At 41.8% G+C, this 17507-nt stretch overlaps 1 protein-coding gene across 2 annotated transcripts in view; it reads left to right on the top strand.

Annotated features, from left to right (window-relative positions):
• Positions 1-17507, top strand: part of SORT1 (sortilin 1) — a 66111-nt gene that overhangs the window by 10104 nt on the left and 38500 nt on the right. For both annotated transcript variants that reach the window (XM_021690325.2, XM_021690324.2), the window contains exons 2-3: positions 11714-11773; positions 13230-13303. In XM_021690325.2, the coding sequence (XP_021546000.1) occupies positions 11714-11773; positions 13230-13303 (134 nt within the window). The remainder of the gene's footprint in view (positions 1-11713; positions 11774-13229; positions 13304-17507) is intronic.

Raw genomic sequence — 17507 nt, 5'->3', positions numbered from 1 at the left:
TCCCCTGCTGTGTAGGCTAGCATTTAACTATAGTATTCCATCTCATATTCACTTTCATTTATTCAATGTTTATTCCCCAGATTATAGTCTTCTTAAAGGTAGGGGCCATGCTCGTGCTTTGCCTTCACCATTTCCGCCTCACACCGTGCTGGGGAAAGAGCAGTCATTCAGTGTGTGGTCTGGAATCAGACAGACAGGGGTTTGCATCTTTGCCTTGCCACCTACCAGCTGTGTGACTCGGGGCAAACTACAGAACCTCTTTGAGCCTGCTTCTTCACCTCTAAGGGAGTAGTGGTACATTATATATCGTAGGTGTTCCGTACAAGTTCACTACCATTATTGTTATTCTTTACTTCAACAATTGCTGATTGCACACATTCTAGATGTTGGGCATTGTATTGGATCCCAAGTCCTGGGAACTGATGGTGGGACACAGCAGACGAGACCCCTGTTTTTATGAACCAGCAGAAAACATGAATGTTAAACAAATACGTAACTATAAATACAGTAAGTACCCAGAAGAACAAAAGTAATGGCAGGAGAGTAATTGACAGAGGTCCTTTCAGTCTGGGGGCATTACGAAGGACTGAGTCACTGAGAAATTATTTAAACTGAGACTTGAAGATGAATAGAATTTGGTCAGTAGGAGTATCACAGGGAGAACCACATGTTCGAAGGCCTGGGACTGGAAAGAGCTTGGTGTGCCCAAGGATCTGGAAGCAGGCGGGGGTGGCAGTGAAGGCTTCATCCCCACCCCCAGTGGCTCAGTGGCTGGCGACAGGGCCCTATCACTTATCACTTTTTCTTTGAAGTGGGACTAAGATGTAAAAAGTAAATGCTAACTGTTTTTGAAATTTAGCTCATTTATTGGGCATAATGAGAATTGAGATATCTCATGAAAGTGAATTTTTCCAAAACTAAGCCCACCCTTTTAAGTGCCAAAGGTTTTTTTGTTTTTGTTTAATGGGAATCTTTCTAAAATATTTCTCTGCCTTCTTAGTCAACACTATGACCCTGGATCATTTAAGAAGAGATTAAACTATGCTATGCTACCGCTCACATTATTTTAATGCGGTATGGCATTCATGCCCTCAAGGGCTGTTGAGATATGTGGGGCCATTTTCTCCCCTTTCTTCGAACAGCCCATTGTCTGCTTGTTGAAGCTTACTCTTTTGTTCTGCAGAAATGATAATCCCCTTGCAATATCCTGTTCTTTTTGCTGCTGACCCTGTCTTGAGACACACTATCCCCCAAGTTTTATTTGCTTCTTCTGTGACCTAAGAAAATGGATTACTAATTGTAGGTAATTCTGACAAGTTTAGCAAATTGATACAGAGTGATGGTCTGCAGGTTTATCTTAGAGGTCAAATGCATAGATTTCTACTGCACAGATCCTGGCATCAGAGGTCTCCCTTGCTTCCTTCCAGTGAGTGTTCAGGTCATTGGGGTTTCTGTCTAACGCGGGTTGCTGTTGCCCTCCCCTTTCAACACTAAAGTATTGTGGAGCCCGGAAGCTGAGTTGGTTTTTGTTTGTTTTAAACAAAGAGCAGTGGAAAAGCAAACGGAGTGGTTAAATTATTGATGAGGCATAGAATTTTAAAGCTTATAAGGACTAGAGGTGTTGGCATTCCAGCCCCCTCACCTTGGTGGTGAAATTAGGTTGCGCTGCTCAAGTTCACACAGCTTTTGGCCGAGCTGGAAGTAAAATTCAGATTGACTGTTAGGCCAGTGTTCTTCTCTGTATCGTCTTGCCTTGCAGAAAACTCTGAATAATTGAGTAGGTATGAAAACTTGTGTAATGTTTTGTGTTTAGCGTTTTCATTTCTAAGAATAGAGTCCATGAGAACTGGAACATTTGTGATCTTATTTTTAGCTCATGTTTTATGATCTCAGCAGCGCCTTATTTAACAGAACTGAATTCTGTGAAGATTTCCTTCCTGCTTGCAAGAGCATCACCCAGGCTGTGTCCCAGACCTCTTCTGCACAGCACTGTGTCCTGTCTGTCCCTGTGTTCCCTAGTTGAGGTTTGGAAGCCTGAATCTTAAATTTCCAGCTTCTATGGGATCACCAGGGCCTTGCCTTTGTGTGTTATTTCATTTGATTCCTATTATTCCACTGAGCAAAGGAGCATAATTCAGTTTTACTTCTGAGGAAGTGGATTCCCAAGAGAGAATAATTGGAGCCTGTTTTTCCAAGCAGCGAGTTACTGGACTGGGCTTTCACACCCACTTTTGTAGTTGTATTTTCACTCTGACAGGCTGTCGTCTCTAGATTAAAGGTCTAGCATGCTTAGCCTTCATTTTTAGACTTCTGTAGGAGGTGTGTTTTGGGGTATAAATGCTCCATGAGCACAGAACAGGGACTCTCGCTGCTATTTCCCCAGGGCTCCAAATAGGGCATGGCGCATGGTAGACACACAGAGGAACTTGTCCAAAGAAGGAATGGGTGTGAAGGATGCCGTCACGGGATTCATTCCCTTGGTTACTAGCCAGAGAAGTGGCTCCTGATGGCAGAATGGTCGGGTCATCTGCTAGTGGCTTTTCACCTGGGGCCAACCCTGTGAAACTGACCCACATTTGGTTCTTTCAGTAGTTTACTTTCGATCAGGTATGTAACTAAGACAGGCAGAAGTTTCTCATTACCAAGTTTTCTTTCTAAGCTACAGTGACTTGCATGACCAACTTTAAGTTCTCTGAGCTATAGCAACAGTAATTTAATTAGGCTTCTGGTTTAATTAGATGTGAAGACAAAGTTACCCGCACGAAGCACATTGTGTTTTGTGGCCTTTCTCTTTTTCCAGACGGAGCTAGCGATTGGCCACAGGACCATAGAAATGGATATTTGTGTTCATTCATGGTCTCTAAAATGTGTGGACCTCAGACTCTAATATGGTAGGCAATAAATGCATGGATAAATCTTACCATCAGCTGTCAAGGTGGATGTGTTTCAGAGAAGGTAGTACAAGCTGTCCCCTAATTTCTACCATAATGAGTCCCTGAAAACCAATTTGGTTATAAATGCCAGCCAACGATTCCCTGCTGCCCAGAGCTTCCCTACTGGGGGCAACAAATGGCTGTCAGTGCCATCTGGGACATTAGAAATCACTGTTCAACAGGTGATGAACGGAAGACTGTGAGTGTGTCGGTGAATAATGACGTTGGGATGTGGTATGAGGAAGTCTACCTTAAATCAAGACCACCCATTTTAGTGTGGCTGGGAGGAGCGGGGGGGGGCTCTCTGACCTGTCCTGGAACCTTCTGTTGCATCCCGTTAGCCGGTATAATGGAAGAATAAACTGACATGGTCTATGTATACTTTTTATACCACTCTTTTATATATGCCTTTTTCAAAATAAAAGTAACTTCTGTAGTTTTTATTTTTATTTTTATTTTTTAAGATTTTATTTATTTATTTGACAGAGAGACAGCGAGAGAGGGACACAAGCAGGAGGAGTGGGAGAGGGAGAAGCAGGCTTCCCACGGAGCAGGGAGCCTGATGCGGGGCTCGATCCCAGGACCCTGGGATCATGACCTGATCCAAAGGCAGATGCTCAACGGACTGAGCCACCCAGGGGCCGCTATAGTTTTATTTTTAAACATGATTCCTGATAGTCGGAGGTGGGGTGGGGAGTAATTCAGTCAGTCCAGAAAAACTATAAAGAAGAGAAAGTATCCCCATAAATTCTACCATTTAGAGACAGTTGCTATTGATTTTCTGAAGGACCTCCCTTCAGGTAGCTTTTAACCATAGGGACCCACACAGGATTTTACACACTCTCCTGTCACTTGCTTTTTAGGCAGTACATTGGGAATATCCTCCAGTGTCAGTGAATACCAGAAACATTTTCAGCAGCACCCACTATGTTTCATTGCACGTCGTAGCATATTTAACAAAGCTTTAATCCTTCACCTAGAATATACAGAGAGAGCGATATCTTATGGCATTGTTATATGGATTAAATGATAATGTGTTAAGATGCCTTCACACAGTGGACGGCCTACAGGGAGTGCTCAGTAGTTATTAGCCGCAACAGACATCCAGGTACGAACATCCTTTGTCAAGATGTGTCATTATCCCCCTGTGATGAATTCTTTTTTTTTTTTTAATAATCTTTTTTTTTTAAAGATTTTTATTTATTTATTTGACAGAGAGATAGAGAGAGAGCACAAGTAGGCAGAGCGGCAGGCAGAGGGAGAGGGAGAAGCAGGCTCCCCACTGAGCAGGGAGCCGGACGTGGGGCTTGATCCCAGGACCCCAGGATCATGACCTGAGCCGAAGGCAGCCGCTTAACCGACTGAGCCACCCAGGCGCCCCATCCCTATGATGAATTCTTAAGGAGGGGGGGTAGGATTGCTGGGTCACATGATGTGGACATTTTCAGTTCTGACTCACATCACTGAGCAGCTCTTCAGGAAAGTGGTAGCACGTGATACGCTCCTTCCCACAGTGCACACAGGTGCTTGGTCACCGTGTCCTCACTGGGTATGCTCTGTCAGGCTCTTCTGGAAGGTGGAAATGTCATTACATTATTTTTCTTTGATTTTCTTTGGATTACTAGTGAAATTGAATAGCTTTTCACATGTTATTAGCCATTTCCTTATCCTTTGTGAATTGCCTGTTTGTGTCCTTTGCCTACTTTCTTCGGCGGTCTTTGTCTTTTTCTTATTGACTTGACAACCCTTTTCTATAGTGACCCTTTGTCTTGTGGCAAATAATTTTTCCATTTTTTTCAACTTGCTATTTTGTGTTTTGCCATTAAAAAATTTTTTTATGTAGTCCAAGTAATTCCTGTAGTATGTTATGGGTTCCAGTTTTTGCATCATTTTTTGAAATGGTCTTCTCATTTTAAGATTATAAAAATAGTCACTCATACTTCTAGGATTTTCAAGATTTGAATTTTTATATTTAAATCTTTGCTGTAGGTGGAATTTATTTGGGAGTGGGGGTAAGACGGGCTTTAGGGATCCAGCTTATTTTTTTCCAGATAGCTAGTTTTTCCAACGCTTCGACCACTAACTTGAAATGCTAGCTTGATCATACACTAAAAGAAACCTTGCCCAGTCTTGGACTTTGTTTCGTTCCACTGATCTGTCTTATCTATTCCTGTGCCAGTAACCGTGCTAGGAGACTAATAAATCTCTCTCTAGAAGTGGCAAGTTTCATGCTCATCTGCTCTTGATTGAATCGAGCTGACATTTTTACATAGCTAGTCTTAAACTGCTTGGTTTCTGAGCTTCCTACCATAGGGTATGATTAAGTAATTGGAATTACTGTATTTATTCGGTGGCCCCTCTGGATACTGGCTTTTGGACTGTTCATCATATAAACAGCATATTTACATGGTTTCCCTTAATTTTGACCTGCTTCTGCATTGTACATTTGGCTGACATTTAGCAATATGAAGTGGCCAGATCATGTTCTCTTTGTGCTAAATAATCTACCTCTTAGGCATACTACATTGGAGCAACACAGCTATTGTTTTCCAGAAATAAAATGGGTTTCAGCTCTCCCCACCTTCTCCATTTCAGTTGTTGTGTATACAGCTAGCATATAGCATCGCTTTTCCAACACTGCTTGAGGTAGACATTCACTGTACCTTCTGTTGGCTGGACTCCTCGACTCCTACATATCTACATGTTTTTACATATTCAGTATTTTAATATTGTAAGCTAGTCATTGGTAATATTGTGCTGAAGGTTTGGGGTTTTCTCCTTGGAAAAGGGATTATTCTGCCTTTCAGGTCTTCCTAGCCACACAGCCTTGTCCTCTGTTCATATTTCTTTTGTTCATCTTACTTTGCCTTGATTAGAACAATTGAACCATAACTTATTGGTTGATGCTGTTCAGCTGTATATACCATTGGAAACCATGCCTAATTGAGTAGGTGATCCTGTGGCCTCATCTCCATTTTCTGTAGGCATTCAGTCAGAGGTACTGTTCTTCTCGTACACATTTCCTTTACTGTAATTTTATTTTCCTTCTATTCCCACCACAGTTTGTCTATCCTGATCTTAAAATTCTTATTCATTTAGGGCGCCTGGGTGGCTCAGTTGGTTAAGCGACTGCCTTCGGCTCAGGTCATGATCCTGGAGTCCCGGGATCGAGTCCCGCATCGGGCTCCCTGCTCAGCGGGGAGTCTGCTTCTCCCTCATCCTCCCCCATCTCATGCTCTCTCTCTCTGTCTCATTCTCTCTCTCAAATAAATAAATAAAATCTTAAAAAAAAAAAAAAATTCTTATTCATTTGAACAAGCACTTAGCACATCTACTGTATACTCAGTACGTGACTGGTGGATGACATTAATATGTTACTTGTGTTATCCTTTGACATTTCTCAGAAGACTTGCGTGTATCCTCATGTTTGTTTTCCCTGCACAACAACCTCCTGCCGCCATGTTGCTATTGCTTGTGGCCACTCCTACCTCTGGACGCCCTGCTTAAATCTCAGTGCACAGACCTCTGTTTCTTCATACTCAAATGTGTGCATTTCTGTTCTGTATCATCTGCCCCTGGCCGGTGCTGCATGCAGGGCATCCTTACCAGTTTGGGCCATATGGAGTTGATGATAATTATAGTGGGGAGGAGAGGAGTGAGGTCACTATTAGGTGTATAAGCACCCCAGAACATGTCCTAGTGTTAACAGTGTTTCGGCTGGCAGAAAGGGCATAGGAAGAATCCCTGTTCAGCCATTATTTACTGAAATGTTGGTAACCGTGCTAGAAGGAAGATTACACACAGGTCAGTAATGTTGGTGGCAGGGGTTTGTGAATAGACTTGTACAGAGATATTTGTGGAGCACTTAAGACATATAAGACCTTGTGCTAGGCCTGATGGGTAATACCAGATCACAGTGCCTGCCATCTAAGACTACCTAGCGTGACCTGTGGGGTAGCCAAATATGTAAATAGTTATGGTACCAGCAACATCCATAAGTGCTGTGAGAATAATATCTAGGAGGAGATCGCGTGAGCTGTGATCATTAGGAACCGGAACGGTTGGTTTTACACGGAAAGTTGAGATTTCAGTTATCTTTCAGATCTTTTGCACTGGTGTAGTCCCTCTCTTGTGGCTCTCAGAAAAGGAACAACCACCATGTAATACCAAGGGGCAGCAAACAAGTTCAGAAGAACAGAACTTTCTTTTCTAAAGTCAGCATTAAAAACTATTTTCACTGGGTATAGAATTTTATCTTTACGGTTTTCCCCTAGTTCTTTAAAGATCCTGATCCACTGGCTTGCACTCTGACTAAGGAGAAGTCCGCTATGATTCTTTGTTCTTCTGTATGTAATGTCATTTTTTCTTCTGGATGCTTTTAAGATTTTTGTCACTGGTTTTAAACATTTTGAATATGATGTGCTTTGGTGTAGTGTTCATTGTGCTCCTTAAGCTTGGGATTTGTGAGCTTCTTGGCTCTCTGGGTTTATACTTTTCATTAAATCTGGGAAACTTTGGTCTCTTACTTCCTTTTTTGTTTTTTTTCCTTCTGTTCCCACCTCCCCCTCCCCCATCTTCCAGAGACTCCTATTACATATATATTAGGTTACTTGAGGCTCTATAGCTCTGTTCATTTTTCCTGCCTTTTTTGCTGTGTCTCACTTGGACAGTTTCCATGGGTAAGGCTTCAAGTCTATTAATGTCCTCTTCTGCAGTGCCTCCTCTCCTGTTAATGCGGTCCAGTGTAATTTTCACCCCAGACACTGTAATTCCCATCTCTAGTAGTCCAGTTTGAGTCTGTTTCATATCTTCTATGCCTTTATTTAGCATGTTCAATCTACTCTCTAATTTCTTGAACCTGTGGAGTATAATTACAGCTGTCTTCATGTCCTTGTCTATTAGTTCTATTATCTGTGTTATTTCTGGGTCAGTTTGATTGATTTTTCTCCTCATTATGGTTCCTGTTTTCTTCTTTGCATGCCTGGTTTTTTTTTTTTTTTGATTGAGTGTTGGACATTGTGAATTTTATCTTCTCTAGTACTAGATATTTTTATATTCCTATAAATATCTTGAACTTTGGTCTGGGGCATAGTTAGGTTCCTTGGCAGTGGATTGGTCCTTTTTGCTCTTGGTTGTTGTTGTTGTTGTTGTTGTTTTTAAGCTTTTTAAGGCAAGACCAGAATAGTATTTAGACGAGGGTTAATTTTTCTTTCCATATGACCTTTTCTTTCCACCTGAGGTTTGGTCTGTTGTTAGGTCTGATTTCTTTTTCTTTCTTTTTTTTTTTTAAAGATTTTATTTATTTGACAGAAAGAGACACAGTGAGAGAGGGAACAGAAGCAGGAGGAGTGAGAGAGGGAGAAGCAGGCTTCCCGCTGAGCAGGGAGCCCGATGTGGGGCTCGATCCCAGGACCCTGGGATCATGACCTGAGCCGAAGGTGGATGCTTAACAACTGAGCCACCCAGGCGGCCCTAGATCTGATTTCATTTTTCTCTTTTACTTTCAATAGTATAAGAATGCTAAAGACTGGAATATAAAAAGTTAGTTGCATTTGCCATGGATAGATGGATTTTTTCCAATGAGTTTGTGTGTTTTCAAAAGTAAAATGTACTTGGTTATTGGAAAGGGAAAGGAGAGAGGGCTAAGGGTAGCAGAAGACCACAATTAGAGTTAATAAATCTGGCCTACATTTCCAGAGGAATTCTTTGGATGATAAATGAGGCCAACTATCCTTTGAGTTGTTCAGGTGAAGCTGGGTGTCACTGGTGATATCTAATGACCCTCCTCCTTCTGTGACTGGGCAAGAGGAAAATATGAGTAATGCCAATGTGTATTGACTGGCTGGGTCAGGTGTGTAGAGCTTTGTCTGAAAAGCGAGAGTTGCAGATCCTGATTGGCTCAAGACTAACTATACTGTGGCCTGATCAAGATAGCCAGGACTCCAGTGATGGAATTTTTCTTTTATCCTAGTCAGTTGTGATGACCAGAACCTTCCTTGGAAAGATAGCCTGTGTTTAGATGACTGTGAGCCCATGTGGTCTCTCTGGTGCCTGTGGGAGCTCTGGGTATTCCTGCTCCTCAAGGAGCTCATTGATGTAATTTCAGACACTATATCCTCACTCAAGAGAACAGGCCTTCTTGCTCTGCGTGGAATATCTTACAAGACACATTGCTGTGTCAGTTTTTAAGCTGCTGGTTCCAGATGTCTCTAGCAGCCCTACTTTTTCTCAGATGCTTAGCCAGCTTACCTGTATGAATGGCCTTTCTGTCCTGCAGAGGCTGTGAGAAGGTCTGCCTGAGCATTTGAGAGTTAAGCAGCATTTCGCAAGCAAGCCCTCCGTGAGGCACTGATTGTACCATTTCCAGAGATTGTACAAGAGCTTCTGCTGATCTCACAGGTACTCACAGTCCAGGGGGGAAATAACATAGGTGAATACAGAAACCCGTTCAGGAGGACCACGAAAGAAAATGAGAAGATAAGCAAAACAGTTAGTGTTTTGAGTCGTATTTCTTCAGACTTCTCTGTTGGGGTAGTGGCCGCAGTGACCAAGCGGCTGGCATCCCACCATTTATGGACGTGTTCTATTTTGAGACGGAGTTTGTGGTTTGGGAAGGATGTATAACCATTTTCAACAAATACTTATGGAGGGGTAAAGTATCATGTCAGGCACAAGGAATACTAAGAAGTATAAAGTTATGGCCTCTGCTTCTAAGGAACTGCTCATACTCGGAAAGGAGGGCATGCTTAAGATTAAAAAACTTCATAAGATATAGTAAGTCTTTGTAAGTGAAAAGCATAATCGTCAACATTTAGCAGAAATATATACTAAACTGTTAACTGCTCGGGGGAGTGGGGCTTGAGGTGGTGGGGCACGTGGTTATCGAAGAGGAAAGATCTTCACTTTTTATTATACGTTTGACCCGTGAACAACATGAGTTTGAACTGCACGGGTCCACTTACATGTGATTTGTTGTTGTTGTTGTCATCTGGTAAATATATTTTCTCTTCTTTATGGTTTTCTTTATAACATTTAATCTCCTCTAACTTTATTGCAAGAATACAGCATATAGTACATATAACATACAAAATGTGTTAATCTACTATTGATGATATTGGTAAGGTTTCCAGTCAACAGTAGCCTATAGTAGTTAAGTTTTGAGGGAGTCAAAAGTTATATGTGACTGTCTGACCATGCTGGGGGGTGGCACCTCTTTCCCCCACATTGCTCAAGGATCGACTGTATACATCTGTCTATGGTTGGAAATTTTTACTAAGTGCCAGTATTGCCTTTTTGGAATTCTTTATCAGTTAAAAAAATGATAGAGAGGGGCAATGGGGTACCTGGGTGATGGGCATTAAGGAGGGCACGTGATGGGGCGCCTGGGTGGCTCAGTTGGTTAAGCGACTGCCTTCGGCTCAGGTCATGATCCTGGAGTCCCTGGATCGAGTCCCGCATCGGGCTCCCTGCTCGGCGGGGAGCCTGCTTCTGCCTCTGACCCTCCCCCCTCTCATGTGCTCTCTCTCTCTCATTCTCTCTGTCTCAAATAAATAAAAAATTAAAAAAAAAAAAAGAGGGCACGTGATGTGATGAGCACTGGGTGTTATACGCAGCCAATGAATCACTGAACACTACATCAAAAACTAATGATGTACTGTATGTTGGCTAATTGAATTTAAATTAAAAAAATAATAAAATAACATAAAAAATTTAATTTAAAAAATGATAGACTAGAAGATTATACCCATAATGTTAGCCTTGAATATCTGTGTGATAGGATTATAAATAATTTATATTTTCTTTATTATACCTCCCTATTATTGCCCACATTTTCTATAATGGGTATGTATTATTTTGTAAATAGAGAAAGTATTTAAAAACCAAAACCCTAAAGCATCTGTGATGATTATTATAACTACATGCCAACATGCGTACCGTATCTTGGATATAATATACCAGCTTTCCCTTTTCTTTTTCCTCAGTCTTACCACAACTGCTAAGACAGTTCTTCTATCATAATTCATCATCATCACCAACCACTATTTTATTTATTTACTTATTTATTCATTTATTTTTAAAGATTTACTTTGTTATTTTAGAGAGAGAGCAGGGGGAGGGGCAGAGGGAGAGAGAGAATCTCAAGCAGACTCCTCACTGAACACAGAGCCTGACATGGGGTTTGATCTCACAATCCTGAGTTCATGACCTGAGCCGAAGTCAAGAGTCACACGCTTAATGGACTGAGCCACCCAGGTGCCCCCATTGTCACTATGTAAAGGTGAAACAGGGCATTGACTCTTGCTTCTGTTCCTTGCCATTTTGAGTGAGTGAGTTAGCCTAGGAGCAAAAGGAATCCATCTATTAACTATACTGTGAAGGCTGCCTAGAAGAATTCAAATTATGCTGATTGGGTTACAATTATTTCTGTCAATGTGGGCTGTGATCTCTTGTTTTAAAGCATCCTAAGAATACTTTCTATATCTTTATATTTAGTTCTGTTGGAGAAAGCAATTAGATTATTCCATCTCCCCATCTGGTGCAGTAAGAAAACTCATCTGCTTGGCTTACTTCGTATGAGAGAGAATTAAAATGTCCAAGTTATTTGTAATTTGGGTTAAGTAGTTCAATCCTGGCTCTCCCAGATTTTTCTGGGAATTCATACCCCCTTATAATTATGAACTTAATTACTTTGAAAGTAATAGTGTTCTGAATTATTTAAGGAAGCCAGAGATCGGAAGACAGATGTCATTTCTAAATAAATTTTTTTTTTTCCCTTATAGCATGTGTTTGATGATCTCAGTGTCTCAGTATCCTTGTCCTGGGTTGGCGATGGCACTGGGGTAAGTAGTATTTTGAGTCTGTTAACTCAGTGTAGCAAGAAGAAGATGGGGATTTTAGGAGTTTAAACGCTGAATGTTGTTACTTTCTGAAATGGTCTCCAACCTCCGTTGCAGAAAGCGCATGTTTGCAGTACAGACTTTCAGGAAGCTGTGCTTGTTTTGGTTTTGCTTTAGAACTGGGAACATCTTGTGACCACCTTCTTCCATAATAGCAAGATAGACACCTTTTTAGTTTTTGGAGGCTGCTTGGCATCAAGATGAGCAAGAAGAAGAAAGAGGAAGGAGAGTGCCGTGTGCCCCGACGGGAGCCTCACAATACTTGGGAAAACCCCTGTGTAGCAGCAGAAAACTGCACATTGCACATCTTGGCATTTTTCCTCCAAACTGTATTGTTCCTGTGTCCTTTCCCACAGTTAGCATTGAAGGACTGTGGCGCCCGTGGGCTCGCGGCTGTCCAGCTCCATCTGTTGTCTCTTCCCCTGCCATGGGGGAGCCAGTGCCAGGACTGGCGGCATGGAGGGAGAGTCTGTCAGCTCCTTACCCTGTGTACCCCTGTATATATAGCCTCCCAGGAGGAGGGCGCACCAAGGGTGGCCTCGGGTCTTCGGGTCTTGAGTCCGGGCTTGGCGTTGCCCAGCTCTGTGTCCTTCTGTCTGAACGAGGGCAGGGGCCACAGCTCATACCCTCTGGTATTCTGGTAATGTCTACATCATAGCACTGAGGCCCATGACAGTGGTATCAGGAATCAAAAGAAATAGAATTTTGGTGTTGAAAAGAAAGTTAAAATGTCTTATTTTCATTAAGTTTTAAACTTCTGGTAGAATGTCTTTAACCATGTCTCAGTTTCTTCTAAAATTTGAGTAGTGCACCAATTTCCATGATTTATCCATTTGTCTAAGATAGTTGGTATCTCTAAGACTTCTTGTTATATGGCTATTTGAGACTTCATAGCCTCTTGTACTCATCTACTATCAGAGTCTGTTCCTCATGCATATTTGTGTCTAGAAAAGTACTTATTTGAAAAATTAATTTCACGGAGAACTAACAGCGAGGAGAGGAAGAAAAGGGCAAATGTATATGACATAGTGACCTCTATTAGAACACCATACTATCCTAGCCTCTGTAAGCAGAAAGAGGGATGATCTTTGCCTGAGAATATCTTACAATAATAGAGATACAAAATAGTTAAACCCTTCCTTTATTATAATGTGTAGTTGATTAGCTCTGCTTCACTACTTCAAGTGTATGTGATGGGACCATTTCAACAAAATGAGTTGAGATCTTGAGTCATTGTGAGCCCTAGTAACATGGTCCTTCTTGGTTTTCTGACACTACAGTCTAGGCTACCACAGAGCAGGGCTATTGGCAATTTTTAGATGTTGATTTAATCCCATCACATGCAAGCATGTAATTGGACTATCTTTCTTATTGACTGCATGCTTTTGTCTCTTCCCAGATCATTCTAGTCTTGACCACCTTCCATGTACCACTGGTAATTATGACTTTCGGACAGTCCAAGCTGTATCGAAGGTGAGATACGTAACATGTGGCTGGGGCATTGGCTGAGTAACACATTGTGAATGTAAGTTCCCTACTTTTATTATAGACATGATGGAGTCTAAAATTTGATTTAAAGGATCTTCTAGCCATCTTAAATTTTCACCAGACTGTCACACTTAGCACACTGAGTGTCTGCTTAGCAACCTGAAGAAGTATGAAAAGGGATCTAGTTCCAAGGAGATTAGGCTAACCTCACTGAGTGGCAAAACAATAAAGGAAGATGAAGGAGGAGTCCGTAGGGGTCTGTATCTTTTCATTTAAATGGGTATTTATTTGTGGGAAGGTAGCATAGAGTTTAACCATCTTTCTATTTATTATAAGTTTTTTTATATCCCTGAAATAACACAAAATGGTTTTTATATCCCTGAATTAACAGTCCTCACTGTACCTTTCAAGTGAATGTGATTTATCCTACAATAAAATGGACATGTAGGGCGCCTGGGTGGCTCAGTTGGTTAAGCGACTGCCTTCGGCTCAGGTCATGATCCTGGAGTCCCGGGATCGAGTCCAGCATCGGGCTCCCTGCTCGGCAGGGAGTCTGCTTCTCCCTCTGATCCTCCATCTCATGCTCTCTCTGTCTCATTCTCTCTCTCAAATAAATAAATAAAATCTTTAAAAAAAAAAAAAAATGGACATGTATTTTGAGCCCTAAGCAGGTTGTTTCCGGATCAGGAGGGAGTTCTCAGGTCAGACCTAACCCACGTGCATCACAGTGTTCACACTGGTAATGATGGTGGCAGTGTATGTTCAGGAACCATAATCTATACTGTGACATTCACAGGGTTTTAGAGTTGTCTTCTCAGAGGTATAGCTTGGTTAAATAGTAGGTTCTTTCTCTTAATTATAAGATTCAAGACCAGCTAACTCTCAGAAATTGCTGATTGTCTTCTCAGTCATTTGTGTCTATCCCATTTTCCCCCCAAGGAACCTAAAGAAAGATGACATCCCAGCAGATGACATAGAAACTGCCCCTCAGGGCCAAGGCAGCTCCCAGGAACCATTGTACTCTCTCAGGGTTCCTTCTTTGACTGTCAGTCTTGGTCCAGGAGGGGGTGAACCCATGTTGAAGCTTTGACATGGATCAGCCCAACCTCCCTTCCCTAGTAGGCCTGATCACTGGCTGCCGCTACTGAGCCTGGAGCCGGTGCTCCCTGCCCTTCAGCACAGTGATGTTGGCTTAAAAATTGGCCAAGAAGGAATTGCCATCTTGAAATTGCTGTACGCTCCATGAAAGCAAGGTTCTTGACTAACTCAGGGTTCTCCACCAACTAGCCAAACAGCTGACTCATAGCAGGCAAGCAGTACATACTAATTGAATGAACGAATACCTTGGCTTCTCTATAATTTTTAGGTTAATAGTATTTTTTATTTGTTTGATAAAGATTGATAATGCATCATAGAGTCCCAGTGCTAAAAAGGGTTGTAATTTATAGGTGATTTTGTTTATTCAGATAGAACAGTAGTTGAAGCGTTTCAGATAGAAGAAAAGTATCCTGTTTGGGGAGGGCAAAAAATTTTTTTTTTCATTTGTAACTTCAGTAACTCCTCCCAGTGTTCAAAAAACCTTGCAGTCATAAAATCTTTCCTTATAGAAAACAACCATATTATAAAACATTTGGAAATTTTTTTTTTTAAATATTTTATTTATTTATCTGATAGAGAGAGACACAGCGAGAGAGGGAACACAAGCAGGGGGGTGGGAGAGGGAGAAGCAGGCTTCCCGCTGAGCAGGGAGCCCGATGCGGGGCTCGATCCCAGGACGCCGGGATCATGACCTGAGCCAAAGGCAGACGCTTAATGACTGAGCCACCCAGGCGCCCCAACATTTGGAAATTTTAAAAGAAAGAAAAAAAATCACCCTAAAAAGTAAAGTGTAATCTTAACTTATTTACACTTTATTATCTGGATTTTTCCCTTTCATATTATTCATATGGCTACATAGTCTTGGGAAGCAGCATGGTCCAGGGTAAAGTTGCCAGACTGTGTTGGCAAACAGGCCTGGGATTGAATCTCGGCACTGTCATTTGCAAGCAGAATGAACTCGAACAAGTCATTTAAGCTCCCTAAGTTTTTTGTCATCTGTAAGAGAAAGATGGTAACAGTGGTCACCACAGAGCCTTTGCAGGTTATGCTTTGCAGTGGCTGGCGTGGAGTAAGAACGCGGTGGGCCTAGATGGCATGTAGCCAGCCTTGCTGGCGCTGTCGTGCCAGTTGTTAAAGGAATTTGAGAGCCCTTGGGCCAGCTGGTGAAGAGTGATTGCCTGCCCCCAGATGCTTCCATGGCTTCTGCAGAGGCACACATACCCTTGCCCCTGCTGGTATGCAAGTATTACTAACGCCTGGTGTTACAGCCTATATGCATTCCGCTTGGTGAGTGCTCATACCATGGTAGTTTTCATATCCCCTCTGCTAGTAACTCATCGATTTTGTTACATCAACAGAACTTACTTAATCACTGTCCTCGGGGACACTCAGGTTGTAGCTGATGTTTTCAGTATTACTAATGCTGCTGTGGTAAATATCACCCATGTTCGCATCGTAGAAGATGCTGATTTCCAATTCATTTTTTAGTAGCAGATGAAAACCTACCTCTTCTCTGATGGATCCCTACCTGTTGTGAAGGCTGTTTACTAAACTCTTCCCTCTCCAGATTGAATTAACTTCTGTACCTCTTGCCTCGGTCACTTTCTTGCTTGCCTTCTGAATTCACTTTTTTTTCTCTATACTGCTCTTGAAGTGTGTGGCTAGAACTGGACCTGACAGGTTCATGAGTCATACCCAGGGGGGAATGAAATGTGTTTTCATGACTCTTTTTCCCATCCTTTTACTTTTCAATTCTATGCTTACTTGAAGACAGCCAAAAACAAAACAAAAGCAGTATCACTAAGTGTTACTGTTAAAATACCGACCAGCATCTGACTCAGCCCTTTCCATCCCATATTTGTCTAGTCTTGTGAGAAACTCCTAACACACAGTTTACTAGAGAGCAATCCTATTTGTTTCTCATGTAGTTTCATGTGACTGAGCTTCTGTGTCCTGTCACACAGCAGGGTTCTTGTTTGGTTGTTTATTGTTTTGACCAAGGTCATTTTGAATATTAATTCTTTCCTCCCTGCTGTGAAGTGAGACCTTCTCCAGAGTTTAGGTGGAAACTGTAAATAGGCCTCGTTGCTTCTCCCACGGGGCTGGCCTGGCCACTCTGAAGGGACTCGTGTTGTTGGCCCGCCAGTCAAGGGGCACGTGGTGCTTCAGAGGGGAGGGGGCAGGTTGATTAAGAGGAGTCCTGAACATGGTGAGGTTGCCCAACTGAAAAATAAAATAAAAGCCTGTTGAATCCACTCCGAAGACTCTCCTGTTTTTCACAGCTCTCACGATTATATTATTTATCGGATTATCTTTCTGTACTAAATCTTATGTGGTCAAAGGTTCATTTGGGAATCAAATAAAAGACACTTGATCACATGCCAACTGTTCTGAGTCTTACGGCTCAGAGGCTCACAGGGGTAGAAGAAAGTTGTGTCTGTTACCTACGCCAAGTTAGAGGGAAATGTACTTTGATCTTTAGGTTATAAAAAAGAATTGTGGGAGGGGCGCCTGGGTGGCTCAGATGGTTAAGCATCTGCCTTCGGCTCAGGTCATGATCCCAGGGTCCTGGGATCGAGTACCGCATCAGGCTCCCTGCTAGGCGGGGAGCCTGCTTCTCCCTCTGCCTCTCTCTCTCTCTGTCTATCTGACTCTCATGAATAAATAAATAAAACATTTTAAAAAAAAAGGAATTGTGGGAAGATTGGGGAAATAATAAATAACGTCCCTCTGCATTGATGATTAGGAAAAATTGAATAATATATTAATATCTTCAGTTTAAAGGAGTTATATTAGAATAGCTTTAAATTTGATCCTCTGTTAAGGAATAATTTATATAATGGATTGTAAAGTACATTTGCCTCTTTTAAATGTGAAGTTAAAAAGGAAATAAACTATACCTATGATTAAGATGATAATTTGGGTTTTGGCAACTGAAAGAGGTTTTGCACGCTTTTGTTTGATGGCCTCTTGAGTTTAACTTTTCACTGTAAGATCAACTTAATGAAACACATGGAAGCATTATTCTACATCAAAATTCTGTACCCAGTTACCACAAAACTGCTGCTATTTTGGGGCACCTGGGTGGCTC

Source organism: Neomonachus schauinslandi, chromosome 4 (genome assembly GCF_002201575.2).
Source record: "Neomonachus schauinslandi chromosome 4, ASM220157v2, whole genome shotgun sequence".
NCBI classification, from domain to species: domain Eukaryota; kingdom Metazoa; phylum Chordata; class Mammalia; order Carnivora; family Phocidae; genus Neomonachus; species Neomonachus schauinslandi.
Note: the sequence above shows the minus strand (reverse complement) of the source record. Positions and strands in the feature narration are given on the sequence as shown.